Source organism: Bufo gargarizans, chromosome 3 (assembly GCF_014858855.1).
Source record: "Bufo gargarizans isolate SCDJY-AF-19 chromosome 3, ASM1485885v1, whole genome shotgun sequence".
In the NCBI taxonomy this organism is placed as follows: Eukaryota; Metazoa; Chordata; class Amphibia; order Anura; family Bufonidae; genus Bufo; species Bufo gargarizans.
The window spans coordinates 389,435,442-389,460,746 of record NC_058082.1 but is presented as its reverse complement, the minus strand read 5'-3'; the positions used below and the strand labels follow the sequence as shown (position 1 = coordinate 389,460,746).

General features: G+C 42.5%; 1 protein-coding gene across 5 annotated transcripts in view; it reads left to right on the top strand.

Annotated features, from left to right (window-relative positions):
- Positions 1–25,305, top strand: part of PARL (presenilin associated rhomboid like) — a 145,492-nt gene that overhangs the window by 70,583 nt on the left and 49,604 nt on the right. For 3 of the 5 annotated variants that reach the window (XM_044288245.1, XM_044288246.1, XM_044288247.1), the window contains exons 9-10: positions 5,942–6,043; positions 16,617–16,714. In XM_044288245.1, coding sequence (XP_044144180.1) covers positions 5,942–6,043; positions 16,617–16,714 — 200 coding nt within the window. Of the gene's footprint in view, positions 1–5,941; positions 6,044–16,212; positions 16,320–16,616; positions 16,715–25,305 lie in introns of all 5 variants that reach the window. The other 2 variants (XM_044288241.1, XM_044288242.1) reach the window with 1 other exon arrangement.

The following is a 25,305-nucleotide window of genomic DNA, read 5'->3' as shown; positions in this document are numbered from 1 at the left end:
TATACACCCAAACATTCTGCTAGCATTTCCTGCTGCTCTATGACATTGTCTGCCTACCTTTAAGTCTTCTGAAATAATGACCCCTAAATCTCTTTCCTCATATACTGAGGTTAGGACTGTATCACAGATTTTATATATTATGCTCTTGGGTTTTTACCCCCCAGGTGCATTATCTTGCACTTATCAACATTTAATTTTAGTTGCCAGATTTTTGACCATTCCTCTAGTTTTCCTAAATCCTTTTCCATTTGGTGTATCCCTCCAGGAACATCAACCCTGTTACAAATCTTTGTGTCATCAGCAAAAAGACACACCTTACCATCGAGGCCTTCTACAATTTCGCTGTTAAAGATATTAAACCATATGGGTCCCAGAAAAGATCCCTGAGGTACCCCACTGGTAACAATACCATGGTCTGAATATACTCCATTGACTACAACCCTCTGTTGTCTGTCCCTCAGCCACTACCTAATCCATTCAACAATATGGGAGTCCAAGCCCAAAGACTGCAATTTATTGATAAGCCTTCTATGTGGGACAGTATCAAAAGCCTTACTAAAGTCTAGATAAGCAATGTCTACTGCACCTCCACCATCTATTATTTTAGTCACCCAATCAAAAAAAATCTATAAGATTAGTTTGACATGATCTCCCTGAAGTAATCCCATGCTGTTTTTTCATCTTTCAATCTATGAGCTTTTAAATGTTCCACAATCGTCTCCTTTCCATTAATTTCCCCACTATTGATGTCAGGCTTACTGGCCTATAGTTGCCTGATTCCTCCCTACTACCTTTCTTGTGAATGGGCACAACATTTGCTAATTTCAAATCTTCTGGGACGACTCCTGTTACCTGAGATTGGTTAAATAAATCTGTTAATGGTATTGCTAGTTCAACGCTGAGCTCTTTTAATAGCTTTGGGTGTATCCGATCAGGCCCCTGAGACTTATTTGTATTAATTTTAGACAGCTGACTTAGAACCTCTTCCTCTGTAAAGACACATGCATCAAAAGATGAATTAGTCTTCGTTCCTAACTGAGGTCATTTTCCTTCATCTTCCTTTGTAAAAACTGAACAGAAGTATTCATTGAGGCAGTCAGCTAGTTCTTTATCTTCTTCCATATACCTTCCTTCTTTTTGTTTTTTTTTATTTGGTAATTCCTTGTTTTAGTTTCCTTTTTTCATTTATGTATCTGAAGAATGTCTTATTGCCTTTTTTCACTGACTGAGCTAATTTCTCTTCTTCCTGCGCTTTAGAAGCTCTTATAACTTGTTTGGCCTCTCTCTGCCTAATCTTTTATAAATTTACCTGTCATCCTCGTTTTTTTTTGTTTGTTTGTTTTTTTATAATTCCTAAATGCTATCTTTTTGTTTTTAATGATTTTGGCCACTTCTGCTGAGTACCACAGTGGTCTCTTCCTTTTTTTGCTTTTACTGACAAGCCTAATGCAATTTTCTGTTGCCTTCAATAGTACCACTTTTAAGTAGTCCCATTTCTTCTGGACTCCATTGAAACTGTTCCAATCTGATAGGGACTCGTATACCACTAATCTAATTTTAGAAAAGTCAGTTTTTTCTAAAATATAAAACTTGTTTCTGTATGGTCTGAATCAGTCACTGTACTCATAGTAAACCACACTGACTGGTGATCACTAGATCCCAAGCTTTCCCCTACAGTAATATCAGATACCAAATTCCCATTTGTGAATACTAAATCTAAAATGGCCTCCTTCTGGGTTGGCTCCTCAACTACTTGCTGTAGAGATAATCCCGTGAATACTAAATCTAAAATGGCCTCCTTCTGGGTTGGCTCCTCAACTACTTGCTGTAGAGATAATCCCGTGAATACTAAATCTAAAATGGCCTCCTTCTGGGTTGGCTCCTCAACTACTTGCTGTAGAGATAATCCCAGTAGGGAATTTAGAATATCTGTACTCCTGGCAGAACTAGCTATTTAGTTTTTTCAGTTTACATCAGGAAGATTAAAGTCTCCTATAATGATAACCTCTCCCTTCAATGTCATTTTAGATATTTCCTCAACTAGTAGATCATCTAATTCTTTTACTTGGCTAGGTGGTCTATATATCACACCTACACGAGTTACCTTATGATTATCAAGCTGCAAGGTAACCCAAACTGACTCTAAATTGGTCTTGCTAACTTGTATTAAATTAGATTTTATGCTATCTTTCACATACAGGGCCACCCCTCCCCCTTCTTGCCTTCTCTGTCTTTCCCATATAGAGAGAACCCTGGTATTGTTATATCCCAGTCTTTACTTCCATTGAACCACGTCTCAGTAACAGCCACTAAATCTATATTCTCAGATGCCATTATAGCCTCAAGTTCATTGATCCTATTTCCTAAACTGCAAGCATTTGTAGACAAGACTCTGATCTTGTCATTTCTTAACCTATATGCTACAAATTTTTCTAGCTATTATTCTACACTGCACCCTGTGACAAATTTATTTTGATATTCAGTTGCTGTTGGTTACATCCCATATAGGACCCTTGTAACATAGGATGTAGGAAGTCCATTGGTAAGAACAAGGGGCATGGTAACATAACATGTGTCTTTACAAATCCAGCAGGCTGTTCCGGCAGAGGACCTACATGCTGTAGTCCACCGGATCCGAATAATGCCATGCACTGGCGAACCCCATTGACTACAATGGGATCCAGACGCTTTTTGGCATAAATGTCGGGTTTTGGCCAGGCAAAAAGTAATGTATTTTTTGAGAACGTGCCCAGATCCCATTATAGTCAATGAGGATCCGGCCATTAACCGTTTTTTTTCTTTTGTTTAAACTAAGTACCTTTACAAGTGGGGTACGCTCTGCTGATGCTGCTATAAGTTTTCTTTTTTTTCTGAACTCCCCTCAGCTACCCTGCTGAGGGTTAATGGTGGAATGAGAACTAGAGTATACACACTTACACAGAGAATGCTATAAATGACTATAGTAGTCAAATGGGCCGTCTAAGAGTCCATTGACCCCCCCCCCCCCCCCATGTCGGCGATTGCGGCAAACCACAGGTCAATTCAGACCTGCGGTTTCTGTGATTTCTGCAGTTTCTGATCCCCCGCCCGCCTCCCCTTGTATAATCGTTGGTGGACAGTGGGTATACCAGGGTGTCAGCACATTGCTGACACCCTGGTATAAACGGCTGACATCTGTGATGCGATGTCAGCTGTTTAACCCTTTCCATACCGCGGTCCGTACGGACCACTGTATGGAAAAGATTAACCGCTCGGGGAGCTCCCTCCCTCTCCTATCGGGGGGCTTCTGTGCCTTTGCATCCCCCTGATGGAGAGGGAGAGAGCCCCCAGACAGCCCCCCTCCTTACCCTTCCCCGTCTGCGCAGTTCTGGCCACTACTGAGCAGACGGGGAGGTTCCCATGGCAACAGGACGCCTTCTCAGGAATCCTGCTGTCCATGGTGCTGAACAGATCTGTGCTAAAGGCATAGATCTGTTCAGACAAAGTGTAAGTAAAATACAGTACAGTATACTATATAGCATACTGTATTATACAGACATCAGACACACTGGATCTTCAAGAACTATGTGGGTCTGGGTAAAAAAAATGTGAAATAAAGTGAAAATGAAGTAAAAAATAAAAAAAAAACACTTATCACTAATTAAAAATGAAAAAAATAAAATTCCCTACACATGTTTGGTATCGCCGCGTCCGTAACGACCTGATCTATAAAACGGTCATGTTACTTTACCCGAACGGTGAACGCCATAAAAATAAAAAATAAAAAACTATGGTGAAATTGACATTTTGCCCATTTTACTTCCCAAAAAATGCAATAAAAGTGATCAAAAAAGTTGCATGCACCCCCAAAATAGTGCCAATCAAACTGTCATCTCATCCCACAAAAAAATAGACCCTACTTAAGATAATCGCCCAAAAACTGAAAAAACTATGGCTCTTAGACTATGGAGACACTAAAACTTTTTTTGTTTTAAAAATGAATTCATTGTGTAAAACTTACATAAATTAAAAAAAATTGTATACATATTAGGTATCGCCGCGTCTGTGACAACCGGCTCTATAAAATTACCACATGATCTAACCTGTCAGATGAATGTTGTAAATAACAAAAAGTGTAATATAGAGCAACCAAAAATCATATGTACCCTAAACTAGTACCAACAAAACTGCCACCCTATCCCGTAGTTTCTAAAATGAGGTCACTTTTTTGGAGTTTCTACTATAGGGGTGCATCAGGGGGGCTTCAAATGGGACATGGTGTAAATAAACCAAAATCTGCCTTCCAAAAACCGTATGGCATTCCTTTCCTTCTGCACCCTGCCGTGTGCCCGTACAGCAGTTTACAACCACATATGGGGTGTTTCTGTAAACTACAGAATCAGGGCCATAAATAATGAGTTTTGTTTGGCTGTTAACCCTTGCTTTGTAACTGGGAAAAAAAGGATTAAAATGGAAAATCTGCCAAAAAAGTGAAATTTTGAAATTGTATCTCTATTTTCCATTAAATATTGTGCACCTAAAGGGTTAACAAAGTTTGTAAAAACAGTTTTGAATACCTTGAGGGGTGTAGTTTCTTAGATGGGGTCACTTTTATGGAGTTTCTACTCTAGGGTTGCATCAGGGGGGCTTCAAATGGGACATGGTGTTAAAAAAGCCAGTCCAGCAAAACCTGCCTTCTAAAAACCAAACGGCGCACCTTTCACTCTACGCCCTGTTGTGTGTCCTTACAGTAGTTTACGGCCACATATGGGGTGTTTCTGTAAACGGTAGAGTCAGGGCAATAAAGATACAGTCTTGTTTGGCTGTCAACCCTTGCTTTGTTAGTGGAAAAAATGGGTTAAAATGGAAAATTAGGCAAAAAAATGAAATTCTCAAATTTCATCCCCATTTGCCAATAACTTGTGCAACACCTAAAGGGTTAATGAAGTTTGTAAAATCAGTTTTGAATACCTTGAGGGGTGTAGTTTATAGGGTGGTTTCTATTATGTAAGCCTTGCAAAGTGACTTCAGAGCTGTAGTGGTCCCTAATTGGGTTTTTGTAAATTTCTGAAAAATTTCAAGATTTGCTTCTAAACTTATAAGCCTTGTAACATCCCCAAAAAATAAAATATCATTCCCAAAATAATTCAAACATGAAGTAGACATATGGGGAATGTAAAGTCATCACAATTCTTAGGGGTATTACTATGTATTACAGAAGTAGAGAAACTGAAACTTTGAAATTTGCAAATTTTTATTTATTTTTTTTACTTCATTTTACCAGTGTCATGCAGTACAATATGGATAAGTCAAAGCGTTTTAAAGTTATCGCCACTTAAAGTGACACTGGTCAGATTTTCAAAAAATGTCCTGGTCCTTAGGTGAAATAAGGCTGTGTCCTTAAGGGGTTAAGCATAAAATAAGCTGTGTGCTAAAGAGGTTAATGTGCACTCAAAACACCCTAGTTACCTATCAACTATAATTACATGAAATATACATTCAAGATCTATTCTTAAAAGCAAGGACGTTTTTGATAAGAAGTACTCTACATTTTGAAGGGTCACTGAGTTAAAAAAAACAAAAAACTTTTGATGTCATAGAGACTTTCATTGGTGGGGGTGTGACTGCTGAGACCCCCACCAATTGCTAGAACAAGAAATGCGCTCTTACTATGATGCTGTCTGTCCTCACTGCAGACAGGTTCATAGAAAAAGTGTACTATGCGTGCACTTCTCTCTCCTCGTTCGAGCCATTGGTGGGTGTCACAGCACTCAGATTCCCACTGCTCAAAACTTTTAATATATTTCCGACATAAAAAAACTCAGTGACCCTTTAACGGCTTTACTTTTAAAATTTAGTGTTATTAAAGGCAGCTCTTTTGATTGGTGTATCAATGAGATTCACAAGGACAATTATAGTTTGTTCACTAAATATCCATGTACTTTTTTCATTCCTTTCTCAGTCTGGAGCAATCATGACAATCCTTGCCATGGTGTGTACCAAGATGCCGGAAGCCAAACTTGCCCTCATTTTCCTACCTATGTTTACATTTACAGCAGGAAATGTATGTATGAAAAAATTTGGTTTAATTTGTTGAAATCACATGTACATACACATACAGTTTCCCCAGGGGACCCAACACTATTGACATGCAGCTTACTGACTGTTCCATATATCTGAATGGAAGTATTTCTGCAGTATGTGTATGTATGTCTGTAAACCCTATTAATGTGGATAAGACAGTCATAGAAATTTGGGCAATAAGTCGGCCAAATGGAACCATACCACAGAGTTGCACTTATAAACTAGATCCAGAAAATGCATTTTTCAGTGGAAGATAAACCTTTCTAGTTATATAGAGTTTTAACCTGTTTCCATATAAGGGATCTGTCTTGGAATGTTGGTGGCACTTTTCCTTGAAAACCAGAGGGGAGGATGGGAGTGGTAGTGGCTCTGACAGTGACAGTTACTTGCACAAATCAGAGTGGCAGTCCTCACACAGGTGCTCCCTAGGGGCGGCAGTAACAAGAAGCTGCACCCTCACTTTCTCCAGGGCACGTCCTGATGTGGAGTTAATCAGAGTGTAATTCTTCCCCAATATCAATATATAGATGCAGCAATACTGGGGGTGTTATACTCCTTCCTTCTATCTTTGCAAAATCTCTCTCTTGGCAGAATCTAAGGCTATTGCAAACTTGACTATATTTCCCAGGCTGAGTGGTACGGGATTAAGATGTGGCTGGCAATGTTCCCTTTCACAGCAGCAAAGTCTCTATCAACCTTAAATGAGCACAATACCTTGTTGACTGACTCCAGTGCATGGCCTCACAGATTCTAGACCTTCTAGATCTTCCTTTTCCTTCTTCCTAGATATTTACTTTAATGTAGCAATAGCTTCTTTGCTGTGAATGTCACTGAGTTGATGTCGGGCCTAGTTTTCTGAGGAGTAGCTTCTCTCTCTCCCTCAGCTAGTGCACAATAACTCACACATTGAACTAGGGGTGGACCTAAGCATCCTAAAAGGGGTCTGGGTCAAGATAGTTACCCCAACCTAGTTAACCCTGGTCTATTGAGTGTAGTAAATCAGAAAATTACAATAAACCAATTAATATGACAAGAAACCCTTTTGTATTTACCCTGTTCTGTGGTACTGCAACCACTTTCCACTAACTTGAAACAGACTAATATCCCACTGGTATTATATATGTTTATCACTTTCAGTCTATTTAATTTTGATTTTGCTTCCCCACAAAACCAGCTTTGTGATCACTGTAAAAAAAAATCCCGTGGATTAGCTGTATAATGAAATGTAGGGCAAGTGCAGATGTGGTAGAAATGTTGGAGAATGTAAAGCACATTACGTGTGGATGAGGATTTTAAACCCTTACTCCCAAGTAGTGGAAAAGCTCTGTACAGAATTTAGCAAAAATACTGTGGATTTTGTCCTTTGCAATGCAGATTTGCTGTATTTAACAGCAAAATCTCTCTTGTAAAACCTCAACCATGTCTCACCAGCTATTGAATTGGACAGGGGAATTTGTCAAAGCAGTACTCCCATTTTATGGCATAAAAGAATCAGAAATTGTTGTGTAAACTGCATTCTGCATAAAAATTATGTGACACATTTATCATAATTTATGCCAGAAAACTAGAATAAATTATAGCTGAAATCCCAAGCCTGACCAATGTATTAAGAGGTGGGCAGCTACCCACCATTGATAATAGGTGATTGTCTTATCTCCCCCACCCTCTCCCTGCACATTGATATCTGCACAGCTCCCCCGAGCATGCCCATAAAGGTCAATGAACGTCTATGAACGACCAAGTTTCAATGGTCATGTATTTGCTTTAAAGCAGATCTCTGAATTTAGCAATAGCTCAGGCAAGATGGCCACCCCCATAATCATGTACAAAAGAAAAAGAATAATAAAAAAATCTACAATGAGAAAATATGCACACATTAGAAAAATGTGTATCAGTATGTGTTTTAACCATTTCAAAACCAGGCCATAAACCCCTACCCCCCCTTGCTGCTGATTTCTCCTCTAACAGTTAGAGAGGGAATATCCAAAGGTTCTAAAATGCAAGAATTGTTTAACTTTTTTTTTTTTTTTGCAAGGATGTTCAAAAATGTCCTTGCAGAGATAAGCAAGGATGTTCAAAAATGTCCTTGCAGAGATAAGCACGGACTGCCAACGAGCGGTATGAAAGTGATTAATTAGTAAATATAAATGTTGATGTATAAAAATAATAATCTTAATAGTGCCAACATATTCCACAGCGCTTTTCAATCAGGGGGTTAATGTACAATCACAGTCATAAATAATATAGCAACAGACAAGTCGGCAACTCAGACAAGAGAAATCACGGTCCTACTCGCAAGAGCTTGCAATCTATGAGGAGATGGGGGATGATACAAAAGGTTACAATTGCTTGATTTGTACAATGGCCTGGCCATCTTAACACAATAGGGTAGATATAAGGCTGCATAACCTGTCATCAGCCGAAATCTGTAGTTCTTCTGAGTGCGTGAGGTGTGGATATTTGACAATGGATCGGGTTTAGAAGAATGATGATGGTGAATGGAGAAGAGCTAGATCATGGGGTGTGATAGACTAACCTTAAAAGATATATGTTTTTAGGGAGCGGCTAAAACTGGTTGCTTGAGGTAGAGCATTCCATAAAACTGCTGCAGCTCGGGAGAAGTCTTTGAGACTGGAGATTTTGGATTATGGTGGATGTTAGTCGTAAGTCATTGGCTGGACGGAGAGCACAGGTAGGATGGTAGACAGAAATGAGGGAAGAGATGTAGGGTTGTGCAGCACTGTGGGGAGCTTTGTGGGTGAGAATGAGCAATTTAAATTGAATCCTGTACTAAATGGCTAATCAGGTCAATGACTGGCACAGGTGGAGTCATTAGCAGTTAGACAGATGACCGTGGCTGTTTCCTTAAGGATAGATTGGAGAGTTTTCATTGTTTCCACATAAAGAAAGGAGGATTCGTATTTAAGTTGCAGTTGACATGAAGCGATTGAATATAGGGGGTAAAGAAAGATCACTGTGAAACATAGAGACAGTGGGTGTGCTGCCTAGGCGTGATTTTAGCGCCACACACTGAGATAGGGATATCAGGCTTAGGTAGGTTAGTAGATGGAGAACACATCAGTTGTTCAGTGTTTGAAAGATACAGTTTCGGATATAGAGAGGAAATGATATTAGAGATGGTGGACAGACTGGTCACTGGTGTTCTGTAGTACAGTAGTAGAGGTGATGTCATGGCAGGAAGTATATAATTGGGTGTCATCGACATAGAGATGGTATTGACGGCCAAATAAAGTAGAGAAAATAATTAGCGGAGATATAGCAGATGAGGTGAGAGTAGATCAGACACTCCAGGAGTTTAGAGATGAAGGGGAGATTAGAGACAGGTCTGTAGTAAGTTAGGTAGGACAGGTCAATATAGTAGGCATAATTGGAACACACAGGGGTTAAATCTAGCAGATTAGTTAGAAACTAATTATATGACTATTCCATACATCGGAATGGGGTTTATTTTCCTATTGCCCATGATGGCACCACCGGAGAGAGGAGGATCCGCCCTCCAGATACAGGAAACCTACAGAATAAGATTGGGCGGACACTCTCCTCCCCTTCAGTGTGGTTTCCTGTCTCTGATGGGAAGCCTGCAGCATGTGTGCATGGATCCTTCCCTCTGGTGGCTCTCCCCTACTCACCTGCTAGTCCCAAAGTAAGTTTGGTGGCATCAGGTGGGGCGCTAAGGGCAGGCAGAGGCACAGCTGAGCTCCGGAAAGGGCGGTCAGTGTGCGGGAGCTCTGGAGACGCAGGCAGCATCGTTGTATGTGCCGGGAAGACGAAACGCCGGCCACCAGGGGGAAGAAGAGGAGTGGCTCTGGTTGTGAGCAGGCCATGAAGCGCTCCTGAAGTCACGTGACCGGCTTCAGTGCGTTGGCGGTGATGTAATCTCCAGGCACCCTATGAATTAGAGCGCGAGTTTCATCGTCCGGCGTCTCTCTTGTGACTGTGCTGAACTTCACTTCTGCAGGTATGGAAGAAGACAAGCTTTCTGAGTAGCCTACTGTTCCTTCTGCTCCGGTTAGGCCCAAAAAAGTTGTATAAAAAGAAAAAGGAGTGTGCCGTCTGCAGAGTGGGGTTATCTTCTGACTGGGATAAGAAAATGTGCCAGCACTGTATAGATAAGACGGTGGCTGAGGAATCCCCTTCATTTTACAAGTGCCTACAAGCATTAATCCGCTCGGAAGTTAACGCGTCCCAGGCTGCCAAAAGACAGCAAAGACCTAAGCGTTGAGGGTGCACTAGGGAACCCCTTTCTTCGGACGAGGGGGAGGCCCCTTTCTCGGTATTTGGGCCCTCTGTCTCATCTCAGACCTTTTCTGGGGAGGAATAAATGGGGGGGGGGGGGGGGGAGAGACCCTGCTTCCCTGTAGAAGACACTAAAAACTCCTTAAAGCCATTCGCTCGACAATGGGCATAGGGGAAACTCTGGAACCCTGCTCATTTCTAGATATTATGTTTGGGGGTTTGGAATCCAGACAACATGGTACCTTTCCAGTACATAAAAATGTGTCGGCTCTAATAAAAGGAGAGGGGAGAAAACCCAATAAGAGGGTATATATATCAAAGAATCTTTAAACGAAAATATCCCTTCAAAGATGAAGATACTGCCCCTTGGGATAAGGCACCTAGAATTGATGTGGCTATATCAAGTCTCCAGGAAGACGACCCTGCCATTTGAGGATACAGGAATATTAGAGGACCCTCTGGATAAAAAGGCGGATGCCTTTCTTAAAGGAGCTTGTGAGGCATCGACCTCCTCTTTTAGGCCCAGCATAGCCTCCATTTGTACAGCCCGGTCTCTTATTGTCTGGTTAGCCGAGCTAGAGTCTCAGTTAAAAAAAATAGGTGCCCCCGGGAAGATATCTTGACCTCCCTCCCTACGATTTAGGAAGGCAGCTGACTTTCTAGCAGATGTCTCAGCTGACTCAGGTTGGCAGCCAGATCGGCAGCTTTATCTAACTCGGCGCGCAGAACGCTATGGCTAAAAAATTGGAGTAAGGATATTGCTTCCAAATCAAAACTCTGTGGAGTCCCATGTGAGGGGGAATACCTTTTTGGTCCAAGCTTAGACGATCTTCTGGACAAGGCGGCAGACAGGAAGAAGTTTCCTGGTTTCCAGGGATCTTTTTCTTATAAAAATAGATTTCAGTCTGCCTTTTCGTCCCTTTAGGGGTAACCAGGAACAGGATAGAAAGGCCAGGGAAGACCGTTTCAGAGGTGAGAGGAAAAGCAGGAACTTTTTTTTTTAACCAGTCCTCCTCAGATAAGAGCAAGTCAGACCAGCAATGATGCCAGAACTCTGGTAGGGGGCAGACTGAAGGACTTCTTAGCAGAATGGAGGAAAATGTATTTAAGCCCTTGGATTCTAGATACCATTGGCAGGGGCTTAAAATTAGAATTCCTTCAGACTCCTCCTGCCGGATTCTTACCAACTGTCGATCCATCTTCGGCTCTAGGAAAATCAGTCATAGAGGAAGAGGTATTAAAATAGAAAAATAGGTTTTAACCCCGGTAACAGAAGAAAAGGGCAAGGAGTTTTACTCGCCACTTTTTCTGGTCAGAAAAACAGGCGGTTCTTTCAGAACCATTATAAATTTTAAAAAATTAAACCTCTTTCTTCAACCCAAAAGATTCAAAATGAAGACTATACGATCAACGATCAACCTCCTATATCCTCAGTGCTTCATGGCCGTTCTCGACTTAAAAGACGCGTACTACCACGTCTCCATTGCGATAGAACATCAAAGGGTTCCTAAGGGTGGCAATCTACCTGAAAGGTCAACTGGAACATTTTCAATTTCAGGCTCTCCCTTTCGGTCTTTCCATGGCCCCGAGATTGTTCACAAAGCTGGTGGCGGAAATGGCTGCCCACATAAGGGAAAGGGATATTCTCTTTATCCCTTACCTAGAGGACTTCTTAATTGTGGGTGAGACAGAAGAAGCCTGCAATTCAGCAGTATCAGAAGTCCGGTCCATTTTAAACAAATTGGGTTGGATAATAAACGAAGAGACGTCAAGACCCCCATCCAGCAAGAAGGCAGACCTTCCTGGGCTTAATACTGGACTCATCTCTCAGAAATGTTTTTTTATCTACAGAAAAGGTGGATATTGTTCAAAACAAGATCAGAAACCTGACCAGGAGATCAGTTACAGCAATGTCAGTCCTGGGCTCCCTCACGGCTTGCATTCCGACAGTAAGGTGGGCACAGCTACACTCCAGAGCCTTACAGTAGGAAATCCTGTCCAATTTAAAGGGAAGCAGGTCCTTAGACTCAAAGCTGAAGATCTCAGTCCAGACCCTCCAGAAGCTATCCTGGTGGTTAGATACAGAGAATCTTATCCGGGGTGCCCCGTGGAAGACAGACAGGTTAGTTTGCCTGACAACGGACGCCTAACAGAGTAAAGTCCTCCAATCTAAAAGAGTTGATGGCAGTCGGCCTTGCAATGAGGGCGTCCCTCCCAAAAATAAAGGGAAGAGACCTAAGGATTCTTTCGGACAACAGAACTGTAGTCTCCTATTTGAACAAACAGAGAGGGACAAGATGCTGAGCCCTCATGGAAGAAGCTTATGTCATTTTGGGTCTGGCAGAGAGAGTGTGCACCTCGATCTCAGCAGTTCACATCAGGGGTGGGGAAAACAAACAGGTGAATTTTCTGAGCTGGCATACCCTGTCTCAGGGGGAATGGTCTCTAGACCCTTTCATTTTCCAGAAAATAGTGGATCTTTTGGGGCATCCCAGAGATCGACTTATTTGCTACCCATTTAAACAAGAACGTGGCAAGATTCTATTCACTGAACCAAGCGGGATCCCATTGTGGGATAGATGCCCTGGCGCAGGAGTGGAAATTCCGCCTGGCTTATAGTAACATAGTACATAAGGCCGAAAAAAGACTTTTGTCCATCCAGTTCGGCCTGTTAATCCTGCAAGTTGATCCAGAGGAAGGCAAAAAAAAAAACTGTGAGGTAGAAGCCAATTTTCACCACTTTAGGGGAATAAAAAATTCCTTCCTGACTCCAATCAAGCAATCAGAATAACTCCCTGGATTAACAACCCCTCTCTAGAAGCTATAGCCTGTAATATTACGCTCCAGAAACACATCCAGGCCCCTCTTGAATTCCTTTATTGTACTCGCCATCACCACCACCTCAGGCAGAGAGTTCCATAGTCTCACTGCTCTTACCATAAATAATCCTTTTCTATGTTTGTGTACAAACCTTCTTTCCTCCCGACGCAGTCACAGTCCTGGGGATAAATAGATGATGGGATAGATCTCTGTACTGACCCCTGATATATTAAAACATCGTAATTAGATCTCCCCTCAGTCGTCTTTTTTCTAAAGTGAATAAACCTAATTTTGATAATCTTTCAGGGTACTGTAGTTGCCCCATTCCCGTTTTTACTTTAGTTGCCCTCCTCTGGACCCTCTCCAGCTCTGCTATGTCTGCCTTGTTTACAGGAGCCCAGAACTGTGTAGTCTGACTAGCGATTTGTAAAATGGTAGGACTATGTTCTTATCACGGGCATCTATGCCCCTTCTGATGCAACCCATTATCTTATTGGCCTTGGCAGCAGCTGCCTGACACTGTTTTTTGCAGCTTAGTTTGCTGTTTATTAAAATTTCTAGATCCTTTTCCATGTCAGTGTTACCGAGTGTTTTACCATTTAGTATGTACGGGTGACTTGCATTATTCTTTCCCATGTGCATAACTTTACATTTTTCAGTGTTAAACCTCATCTGCCACTTATCTGCCCAAGCCTCCAATCGACATCCATTGATTCGCTGCTGTCAAGTCTAGAACTTACCTCCTCATAGAAACTGATCAAATTAGTTTGGCATGACCGATCCCTCACGAAGCCATGCTGATATGGCGTTATTTGCTTATTTCCGTTGAGATGCTCAAAGATACCATCTCTCAGAAAACTTCAAACTGTTTACCTACAACAGATGTTTAACTTACCAGCCTATAGTTTCCAGGCTCTGTTTTTGGACCCTTTTTGAATATTGGCACCACATTTGCCATGCGCCAATCCTTTGGGACATTCCCTGTCAGTATAGAGTCTGCAAATATCAGAAATAAAGGTCTGGCTATGACATTACTTAATTCCCTTAGGATACGGGGGTGTATGCCATCCGGTCCTGGAGATTTGTCTATTTTAATCTTTTTAAGTCGCTGATGTACTTCTTCCTGGGTCAGACAGGACACTTATAATGGGGAATTTATTTTTACATTCTGCATGTCATCTGACAGTTTATTTTCCTCAGTGAATACATTGGAGAAAAAAATATTTAACAACTTTGCTTTCTCCTCGTCGCTCTCTGCAACTCCCCCCTCATTACTATTTAAAGGACCGACACCTTCAGACTTTTATACTTTTTAACATTTATATAATTGAAGAACATTTTAGGGTTAGTTTTACTCTCTTTGGCAATTAATCTCTCGGTCTCTAGTTTGGCCGCTTTTATTTGTTTTTTATATGTTCTATTTTTTTCCTTATAGTTTTTCAGTGCTTCCGTGCTACACTCCTGTTTTAGTGATTTATATGCTTTCTTTTTGTCATTTATTGCCTTCTTTAAAAAAAATTTTAATGCACATTGGTTTCTTTTTGTTCCTTAACCTTTTATTCCCATACGGTATGTACCTCTCACAATGAGATTTTAGGATGTTTTTAAAGATATCCCATTTTGTGGCTGTATTTTTATATTTGAGGACTTTGTCCCAGTTAGTTAGGCCTATGGCCTCTCTTAGTTGGCTAAATTTAGCTTTTTTGAAGTTTGGTATTTTTGTTCCTCCCTGTAGAAACGCTCTTTTGAATGATAATTGGAAGGTTATTACTTTATGGTCACTATTTCCCAGGTGTCCCCCCTACCTGCACGTCTGTTGTTCTGTCAGGCCTATTGGTTAATACTAAGTCCAGTATGGCCGTCCCTCTAGTCGGGGCCTGAACCAGTTGGGAGAGGTAATTGTCTTTGGTTATTGCCAAGAACCTGTTTCCCTTATGAGATACACAAGTTTCAGTTTCCCAGTCTATATCTAGGTAGTTGAAGTCACCCCTGGGTAGTTGAAGTTGCCTTTCCCCCTCTTCCCCTGATTCCCCGGGTTTTAAAAAAAATCAGGGAAGAGCGGGCCACAGTAATTCTAATCGCCCCCTTCTGGCCCAGGAGGTCCTGGTTCACGGGGCTCCGGACCATGTCGGCCATTGAGAGATCTTCCCTAGTTTCGGCTCCGAGGGGCCCCCCCTGTCTAGAAGTGGTGTTGAAGGCATTATCTGGGCCCCACTTTGAACCCATTGATCCCATCTCAATCAGGCATCTAACTTTGAAGCTGGCCATTTTGAAAGCTTTGACCTCCGCCCACAGTATTGGTGAGATCCAAGCCATTTCCATCATCTCTCCGTACACTTTAATCTTAGAGGACAAAGTCATTATTCGTCCTGACCCGGCTTTTCTTCCAAAAGTCCCCACCAAATTTCACCGTTCTCAGGAGATTATTCTTCCTACCCTTTTCCAAAATCCTTCCTCGGAGGAAGTAAAATCTCTTATCTAGATGTCAAGAGAGCCCTTTTGGCCTATTTGTCCTAATCTTTTTGGCGGAAGTCTTATTCACTCTTCCTGCAGTTTCAGGGGAGGAACAAGGGTTCAGCTGCCTCAAAAAGTTCTCGCGGTTGGTCGTTTCTACCATTTCCTTATTCTACCTATCCTCAGGGTTGTCTCCTCCTTTGGTCTGAAGGCTCACTCGACCAGGGCGGTAGCTGCTTCCTGGGCAGCGAGGTCCTCGGTCCCAATCGAGAGAATTTGCAGGGCAGCCACCTGGTCTTCACCTTCCACCTTTTTTAAGCACTACAGGCTGGACTTGAGCTTTTCTGGCGATTCTTCCCTTGGTAAAGGGGTTCTTCTCTCTACTTCCCACCTTTAGGGATTACTCTAGTAAGTCTCCGGTGGTGTTGTCATGGGCGATAGAAAAAAATTGTATTACTTACCGGTAATTTGATTTTACAGAACCCATGACAGCACCCTGGTTTTCCCTCCCTGGTGGTCCTTCTATACTGCACTGTGTGTTCCAAAAAAAAAAGGTTTAATTACATGTCTAACATATGTTGGCGGCCTTCCTCCGATACTTGGGAAAACTCACTGAAGGGGAGGAGAGTGTCCGCCCATTTTATTCTGCAGGTTTCCTGTCTCTGTACGTCGGATCCTCCTCTCTCCGGTGGTGCTGTCATGGGCTCTGTAAACTCAAATTACCGGTAAGTAATAAAAATTTTCAGAAAGTTCCTCATTTTTCATGTATTATAGAACAGATTTTCAGAGAGCGGGAGCTATCTGTATTTGATAAAATTCACCATTGATAAAGGTGTTTTGAGTGATATTTAAGAGATCCCCACTGTGGTGTCCCTAGTTTTAACTACACTGCCTTAAATTAATGACTGTTGTGATCATGTTATGTAGACATTGCATCTGAATTAGTTTTCGCTATTCACACAATAAAGTGCATCTTCTTTGAGTTTTTGTTCCTTAATCTATTTGATGGTTATCTTACACAGGCTCTCAAGGTTATCCTTGCTTTGGATTCTATGGGTTTGGTACTGGGCTGGAAGTTTTTTGATCATGCAGCTCATCTTGGAGGAGCACTTTTTGGAATGTGAGTTTTCCGTGCTATTTATTTATTTATGCATTTGTTTTGTATTTTGTAACCTTTTAAAATGTTTCAGTAAAATCATTAATTCTCTCAAATCCATCTGGTCTGGGAAAACGGGTATTTTCCTCCCAGCATGTGCTGCTGGGCTGATTTGCAGCCAGGTGAGGTCAAATAACGGTCCGGGTTTTGGCAGCACCTGTCTGTCCTTAAAGGGAACCTGTCATCTGGATTTTGGGTATAGAGCTGAGGACATGGGTTGCTAGATGGCCGCGAGCCCATCCGCAATACCCAGTCCCCATAGCTCTATGTGCTTTTATTGTGTAAAAAAAAAAAAGATTTGATACATATGCAAATTAACATAAGAGTCATATCTTACTTGTGTGACCAGAGAAGTCATATTTTCAAGCTCTGACTCATCTCAGGTTAATTTGCATATTTATCAAATCGTTTTTTTTACACAATAAAAGCACACAGAGCTATGGGGACTGGATATTGCGGATGTGCTAGCGTCATCTAGCAACCCATGTCCTCAGCTCTATACACAAAATCCCGGTGACAGGTTCCCTTTAAATTGTGATTTTTTTTCTCAATTATCTCTGAGTGGCTTCTAGCTGCTAACAAAATCTATGTATATGAGATAAACACCATATATAAAATAAAGTGTGTAGAAGATATAAAAAAAATAAGGTAGTGGACTTAGGTACACTTAAAAGATAAGGACTAAAAGTAAGTAATTACCCCTTACCATAAAAAGGGGGGGAAACGTTAATATTCAGTAGCCATATAATAAAACCATCTGACATCTGGTGGATGGTAGTAAATGAGAAAACAATACAAAATGTAAAAGATGATATACACCAAACTCGCTTCAACAGGGAGGGGTGTAATGGGATAAAGCTCAAGACACCCAAAACAACCACCTCCCTCGCCTGGCTCTCTTGTAGAATAGCTGGAAAATACGGCAGTCCAAAACTTGGTACTTCTAGTATATTCCGTTTAATAAATCATTTAGGTAGGCTTAACGCGTTTCAGGGAATAACAAACCCCTTCCTCAGGAGCAGAGACGGTATTAAGCATATACAAGGTATTACATAAAACATACATCTAAATATATCTTATGGTGCTCATTCAAACAAAGGGCGTTTTTGGCGCCAGAGAGATCATCCGCGTCACTTCCGGTTTCGGAAGTGACGACAGAGGTGAAATAAAAAAACTGAAACGGATAAATACTAATATGCACAGCAAGTATAGTGTATGGTTAACGGTGCAGATGTCGACCCTATTAGAAAATATAGGGAGAACAGGAGAATGTTGTATCTCAGAGCAAGGGCCGGCAGGGCCTATAGTTCCGGTATGTAGGCAGCTGGGCTCAGAAGCCATGTCTGTTGTTGCCATGTGTTGGGATCTGGGAGCCTTGTGTCTGATGAAGGCTTGCTACCTGTTTGGCGTCAAAGCAGGTTGGTGCTGCTATGAGCAAGGACTCTTTGAGGCTGAATTGCCGCATGGCGTGAATTACCACCAACACCGCAAGGTGACTCTTTGCTTGATTATGACTGCTTGTTTTGTCACTTGCCTAAAGTGTGAATAAAACACTGAACTGTTTGATCCAAAGAACTTGTTGCCTCTATACTGTGTCCGCTAATCCTGTCTACCAGAGCGAAATCCCACAGTTGTCAGGAAGTGCATCCCTAAGGGTAAATGCACATGTTCAGGATTTATGTGCAAACAATCTGCACTGAAATCCACAGGTGTTTGCAGGGAAATCTCTGCGGTCAATACACATTAATTGGTGCGGATTTTCCTCTCCCATTGGACTGGATGAAGAAAATCCATTCAGGAAAAATAAAATTAATTGACATGCTGCAGATTTTAAAATCCGCATCGTAAATCAAAATCTGCACAGAAAAAAATCTGCATTGTGTGCATGAGAATTTCAAATTCTCTTAGAATACAATACACAGTGGATATAAAAAGTCTACACACCCCTAAAAAAATGAGACAAAGATAAATCATTTCAGATCTTTTTCCACCTTTTAATGTGACCTATGTACAACTAATCTAAAACAAACTGAAATCTTTTATGTAGAGGGAAGAAAAAATATAAAAATAAAATATTTTTGCATAAGCATGCACACCCTTAAACTAATACTTTGTTGAAGCACCTTTTGATTTTATTAAAGCACTCAGTCTTTTTTGGTATGGCACATTTTGACTTGGCAAGATTTGCCCACTCTTCTTTGCAGAAACACTCCAAATGTGTCAGATTGCGAGGGCATCTCCTGTGCACAGCCCTCTTCAGATCACCCCACAGATTTTCAATCGGGCTCTGGCTGGGCCATTCCAAAACTTGAATCTTCTTCTGGTGAAGCCATTCCTTTGTTGATTTAAATGTATGCTTTGGGTCGTTGTCATGCTGAACGATGACGTTCCTCTTCATGTTCAGCTTTCTAGCAGAAGCCTGAAGGTTTTGTGCCAATATTGACTGGTATTTGGAACTGTTAATAACTCCCTCTAGCTTAACTAAGGCCCCATTTCCAGCTAAAGAAAAATAGCACCAAAGCATGATGCTGCCACCACCATGCTTCACTGTGGGTATGGTGTTCTTTTGGTGATGTGCAGTTTTGTTTTTGCGCCAAACTTATCTTTTGGAGATATAAAGTTCAACCTTGGTTTCATCAGACCATAACACCTTTTCCCACATGCTTTTGGGACACTTCAGGTGTGTTTTTGCAAAATGTAGCCTGGCTTGGATAGTTTTACTTCTTAACCACTTCAGCCCCGCTAGCTGAAACCCCCTTAATGACCAGGCCACTTTTTACACTTCGGCACTACACTCCTTTCACTGTTTATCGCTCGGTCATGCAACTTACCACCCAAATAATTTTAACTCCTTTTCTTCTCACTAATAGAGCTTTCATTTGGTGGTATTTTATTGCTGCTGACATTTTTACTTTTTATGTTATTAATCGAAATGTAACGATTTTTTTGCAAAAAAATGTCATTTTTCACTTTCAGCTGTAAAATTTTGCAAAAAAAACGACATCCATGTATAAATCTACATCTACATCTACATGTCTTTGATTAAAAAAAATGTTTGGGCAAAAAAAAAATGGTTTGGGTAAAAGTTATAGCGTTTACAAACTATGGTACAAAAATGTGAATTTCCGCTTTTTGAAGCAGCTCTGACTTTCTGAGCACCTGTCATGTTTCCTGAGGTTCTACAATGCCCAGACAGTAGAAAAACCCCACAAATGACCCCATTTCGGAAAGTAGACACCCTAAGGTATTCGCTGATGGGCATAGTGAGTTCATAGAACTTTTTATTTTTTGTCACAAGTTAGCGGAAAATTATGATTATTTTTTATTTTTATTTTTTTCTTACAAAGTCTCATATTCCACTAACTTGCGACAAAAAATTCTAGGAACTCGCCATGCCCCTCACGGAATACCTTGGGGTGTCTTCTTTCCAAAATGGGGTCACTTGTGGGGTAGTTATACTGCCCTGGCAATTTAGGGGCCCAAATGTGTGAGAAGAACTTTGCAATCGAAATGTGTAAAAAATGACCGGTGAAATCCGAAAGGTGCACTTTGGAATATGTGCCCCTTTGCCCACCTTGGCGAGTTCCTAGAATTTTTTATTTTTTGTCGCAAGTTAGTGGAATATGAGACTTTGTAAGGAAAAAAGAAAAAAAAATTAAAAATCATCATATTCCGCTAACTTGTGACAAAAAATAAAAAATTCTAGGAACTCGCCGTGCCCCTCACGGAATACCTTGGGGTGTCTTCTTTCCAAAATGGGGTCACTTGTGGCGTAGTTATACTGCCCTGGCAATTTAGGGGCCCAAATGTGTAAGAAGTACCTTGCAATCAAAATGTGTAAAAAATGGCCTGCGAAATCCGAAAGGTGCCCTTTGGAATATGTGCCCCTTTGCCCACCTTGGCTGCAAAAAAGTGTCACACATGTGGTATCGCCGTACTCAGGAGAAGTTGGGCAATGTGTTTTGGGGGGTCATTTTACATATACCCATGCTGGGTGAGAGAAATATCTTGGCAAAAGACAACTTTTCCCATTTTTTTATACAAAGTTGGCATTTGACCAAGATATTTTTCTCGCCCAGCATGGGTATATGTAAAATGACACCCCAAAACACATTCCCCAACTTCTCCTGAGTACGGCGATACCACATGTGTGACACTTTTTTGCAGCCTAGATGCGCAAAGGGGCCCAAATTCCTTTTAGGAGGGCATTTTTAGACATTTGGATCCCAGACTTCTTCTCACACTTTCGGGCCCCTAAAAAGCCAGGGCAGTATAAATAACCCACATGTGACCCTACATTGGAAAGAAGACACCCCAAGGTATTCAATGAGGGGCATGGCGAGTTCCTAGAAATTTTTATTTTTTTTGCATAAGTTAGCGGATATTGATTTTTTTTGTTTTTGTTTTTTTCTCACAAAGTTTCACTTTCCGCTAACTTAGGACAAAAATTTCAATCTTTCATGGACTCAATATGCCCCTCACGGAATACCTTGGGGTGTCTTCTTTCCGAAATTGGGTCACATGTGGGGTATTTATACTGCCCTGGCTTTTTAGGGGCCCTAAAGCGTGAGAAGAAGTCTGGAATATAAATGTCTAAAAATGCTTACGCATTTGGATTCTGTGAGGGGTATGGTGAGTTCATGTGAGATTTTATTTTTTGACACAAGTTAGTGGAATATGAGACTTAGTAAGAAAAAACAAAAACAAAAACAAACAAAAAATTTCCGCTAACTTGTGCCAAAAAAAAATGTCTGAATGGAGCCTGACAGGGGGGTGATCAATGACAGGGGGGTGATCACCCATATAGACTCCCTGATCACCCCCCTGTCATTGATCACCCCCCTGTAAGGCTCCATTCAGACGTCCGTATAATTTTTACGGATCCATGGATCGGATCCGCAAAACACATGCGGACGTCTGAATGGAGCCTTACAGGGGGGTTATCAATGACAGGGGGTGATCAGGGTGATCACCCCCCCTGTAAGGCTCCATTCAGATGTCCGCATGATTTTTACGGATACATGGATCGGATCCACAAAACACATGCGGACGTCTGAATGGAGCCTTACAGGGGGGTTATCAATGACAGGGGGTGATCACCCCCCTGTCACTGATCACCCCCCCTGTAAGGCTCCATTCAGACGTCCGCATGATTTTTACGGATACATGAATCGGATCCACAAAACACATGCGGACGTCTGAATGGAGCCTTACAGGGGGGTTATCAATGACAGGGGGGTGATCAGGGAGTGTATATGGGTGATCACCCGCCTGTCATTGATCACCCCCTGTAAGGCTCCATTCAGACGTCCGCATGTGTTTTGCGGATCCGATCCATGTATCCATGGATCCGTAAAAATCATGCGGACGTCTGAATGGAGCCTTACAGGGGGGTGATCAATGACAGGGGGGTGATCAATGACAGGGGGGTGATCAATGACAGGGGGGTGATCAATGACAGGGGGTGATCAGGGAGTGTATATGGGTGATCACCCGCCTGTCATTGATCACCCCCCTGTAAGGCTCCATTCAGACGTCCGTATGCTTTTTGCGGATCCGATCCATGTATCCGTGGATCCGTAAAAATCATACGGACGTCTGAACGGAGCCTGACAGGGGGGTGATCAGGAAGTTTATATGGGGTGATCAGGGGTTTATAAGGGGTTAATAAGTGACGGGGGGGGGGGGGGTGTAGTGTAGTGTGGTGTTTGGTGCGACTGTACTGAGCTACCTGAGTCCTCTGGTGGTCGATCCTAACAAAAGGGACCACCAGAGGACCAGGTAGGAGGTATATTAGACGCTGTTATGAAAACAGCGTCTAATATACCTGTTAGGGGTTAAAAAATTCGGATCTCCAGCCTGCCAGCGAGCGATCGCCGCTGGCAGGCTGGAGATCCACTCGCTTACCTTCCGTTCCTGTGTGCGCGTGTTCACAGGAAATCCCGGCCCTCGCGAGATGACGCGTATATGCGTCGTCGTGCGCAGGGCTGCCGCCTCCGGACCGCACATCTGCGGTCCGGGGGTGGTTAAGAAAAGGCTTTTGTCTTGCCACTCTACCCCATAGCCCAGACATATGAAGAATACGGGAATTTCTTGTCACATGTACCACACAGGCAGTACTTGCAAGATATTCCTGCAGCTCCTTCAATGTTGCTGTAGGCCTCTTGTTAGCCTCCCAGACCAGTTTTTTTCTAGTCTTTTCATCAATTTTGGAGGGACGTGGAGTTCTTGGTAATGTCACTGTTGTGCCATATTTTCTCCACTTGATGTCTTCACTGTGTCCAATGTTATATCTAATGCCTTGGAAATTCTTTTTGTACCCTTCTCCTGACTGATGCCTTTTAACAATGAGATCCCTCTGAAGCTTTGGAAGCTCTCTGTGGAACATGGCTTTTGCTGTGGGATGCATCTAAGAGAATTTCAGGAAAGACCAACTACAGCAGCTGAACTTTATTTGGGGTTAATCAGAGGCACTTAAAATGATGGCAGGTGTATGCTGACTCCTATTTAACATGATTTTAAATGTGATTGCTTAATTCTGAACACAGCTACAGCCCCAGTTATACGAGGGTGTGCACACTTATGCAACCACATTATTTTAGTATTTTTTTTGTTTGTTTGTTTTTGAATTGAGTGGTACAGTTTATAGGTCACATTAAAGGTGTAAAAAGTTCTGAAATTATTTCTTTGTCTCATTTTTTACATCACAGAAACCTGACATTTTAACAGGGGTGTGTAGGCTTTTTATATCCACTGTACATGACCTACAGCGTGGATTTTCCTCATGCAAATCCGCGCGTAAAACCCAGAAGCAATCCTGATCATGTGCATTTAACCTAACAACTAGTCCGTCTTCAGTTACACATTCCACCTGCTCCTTTCTGTGTCTGTTCACGACATGTTTTTGCATCTTGTTAAACAGTACAATGTTATTTTTTTTCTACGATTAAAACAAAGGTACATTTAAAATAAGATACAACAGGATGCTGTTGACTTCAGTTGTACTAAAAACAGGTTCCACCCGTATCTGTTTTTTCAGCAAGTAAAAAGTACTGTACCTTTCAACAGGATGCAAAAACGTGAAGCCAGCCTTACTGCTCAATTAAAAAAAAAAATTTGTGGAGAAAGTTTTCAACTTCAGTCTTCTGGTCATAATGTATTACTGTATCTGTCGTTCAAAATCCCTTTATTAGGTTGCTTTCTCGCTCATATCATTGGGGGACACAGGACCGTGGGTATAGCTTGCTGCTGCCACTAGGAGGTGACACTAGGCTGAAAGCTGTTAGCTCCTCCCCTGCAGGCTATACCCCCTCCAGCCTGGAGAGAGCATATCAGTTTTTAGCTTAGTTTCGTGGGAGGCAGATCTCCCTGACCTTTGCAGGTTGGCATTTGTATTTTTATTTGATCTTTTTATTCTTTTATTTTTATTCAGACTACTGGAAGGGGGCACAGGGTCGCCTGCGTCCCTTTATCCCCGGGAGGCTGGCCGGTCTACCTAATTCACCGCCTTGCCTCCTCCAAGAAGCCTCGCTCCCCTGCTTCCCCCCAGCAAAAGGGTCACCCTCTCTTCAGCCCTTCTCTGCCCGGACCCCTGTCGCCTGGTGCCAGCGGTCATAGGGTGGCCCTGCTGGTGATGCATCATATGGTGAAGAACACAGATGAAGACAGGTAAGTAGACCTGCTTCATCCTCAGTTGCAGTGGCTTCCCCAATGGGCTCTCCCTCCCACACTCCTGGTGGAGAAATCAGCAAGGGAAGAGAGTCTTCTCCATGTTCTTCCCCATCACCTGGACCCCGGGATCATTTATTATACGGCAGCATAGTCCCAGGCCGCGCTTAAGCGCCGGGGAAGGGGAACACTGCATATAAGGCGCCGGGCACCACGTTCAACCGCAGCGGTTCCAGTACCGCTGCGGTCCGGCAGGGAAAGGACGGAACATGGGGGAGCATTAGGGCACTCTGGCCGCAGCATCAGCGGTCACGTGCACAGTGCGGGAGGCGCGGGCTCCCCACTTCTGCATTAGGCTGCCGCTCCCGGGCTTGACAGGGGGCGTGGCCCAGGTTAGGCGGAAAGGACCATTCTTTAAGCCCCAACAGGCCTGGCGTCCGCGTGCTCAGCAGCCTTGCACAGCCCCAGGTAAACAGCCTTCAGCATGAAGGTTTGTCCCCAACCTCACAGCTGGGTGGGCGTCTCCTCCTGTTTCAGGAGATTTGGCACGCCCATATTCCGGACGCATGGGCGCTCGAGGTCGTCTCCTCGGGCTACAAAATAGAGTTCAGGTCTCTTTCCCCCCCCAACCGTTTCTTCCTCTCCCAGCCCTCCAGGGATCCCGTCCGGGCCGTGGCTTTTTTTGCACGTAGTCCAGTCACTTCTCTCATGGGGGGTGATTTCACCTGTTCCCTTCGGAGGAGCGGTTTACAGGTTTTTATTCCAACCTGTTTGTGGTCCCCAAAAAGGAGGGTGATGTGAGGCCAGTGCTGGACCTCAAACTGTTGAACCGTTATCTGCGGGTTCAAAGGTTCAGAATGGAGTCCCTCCGTTCCGTGGTTGCTTCA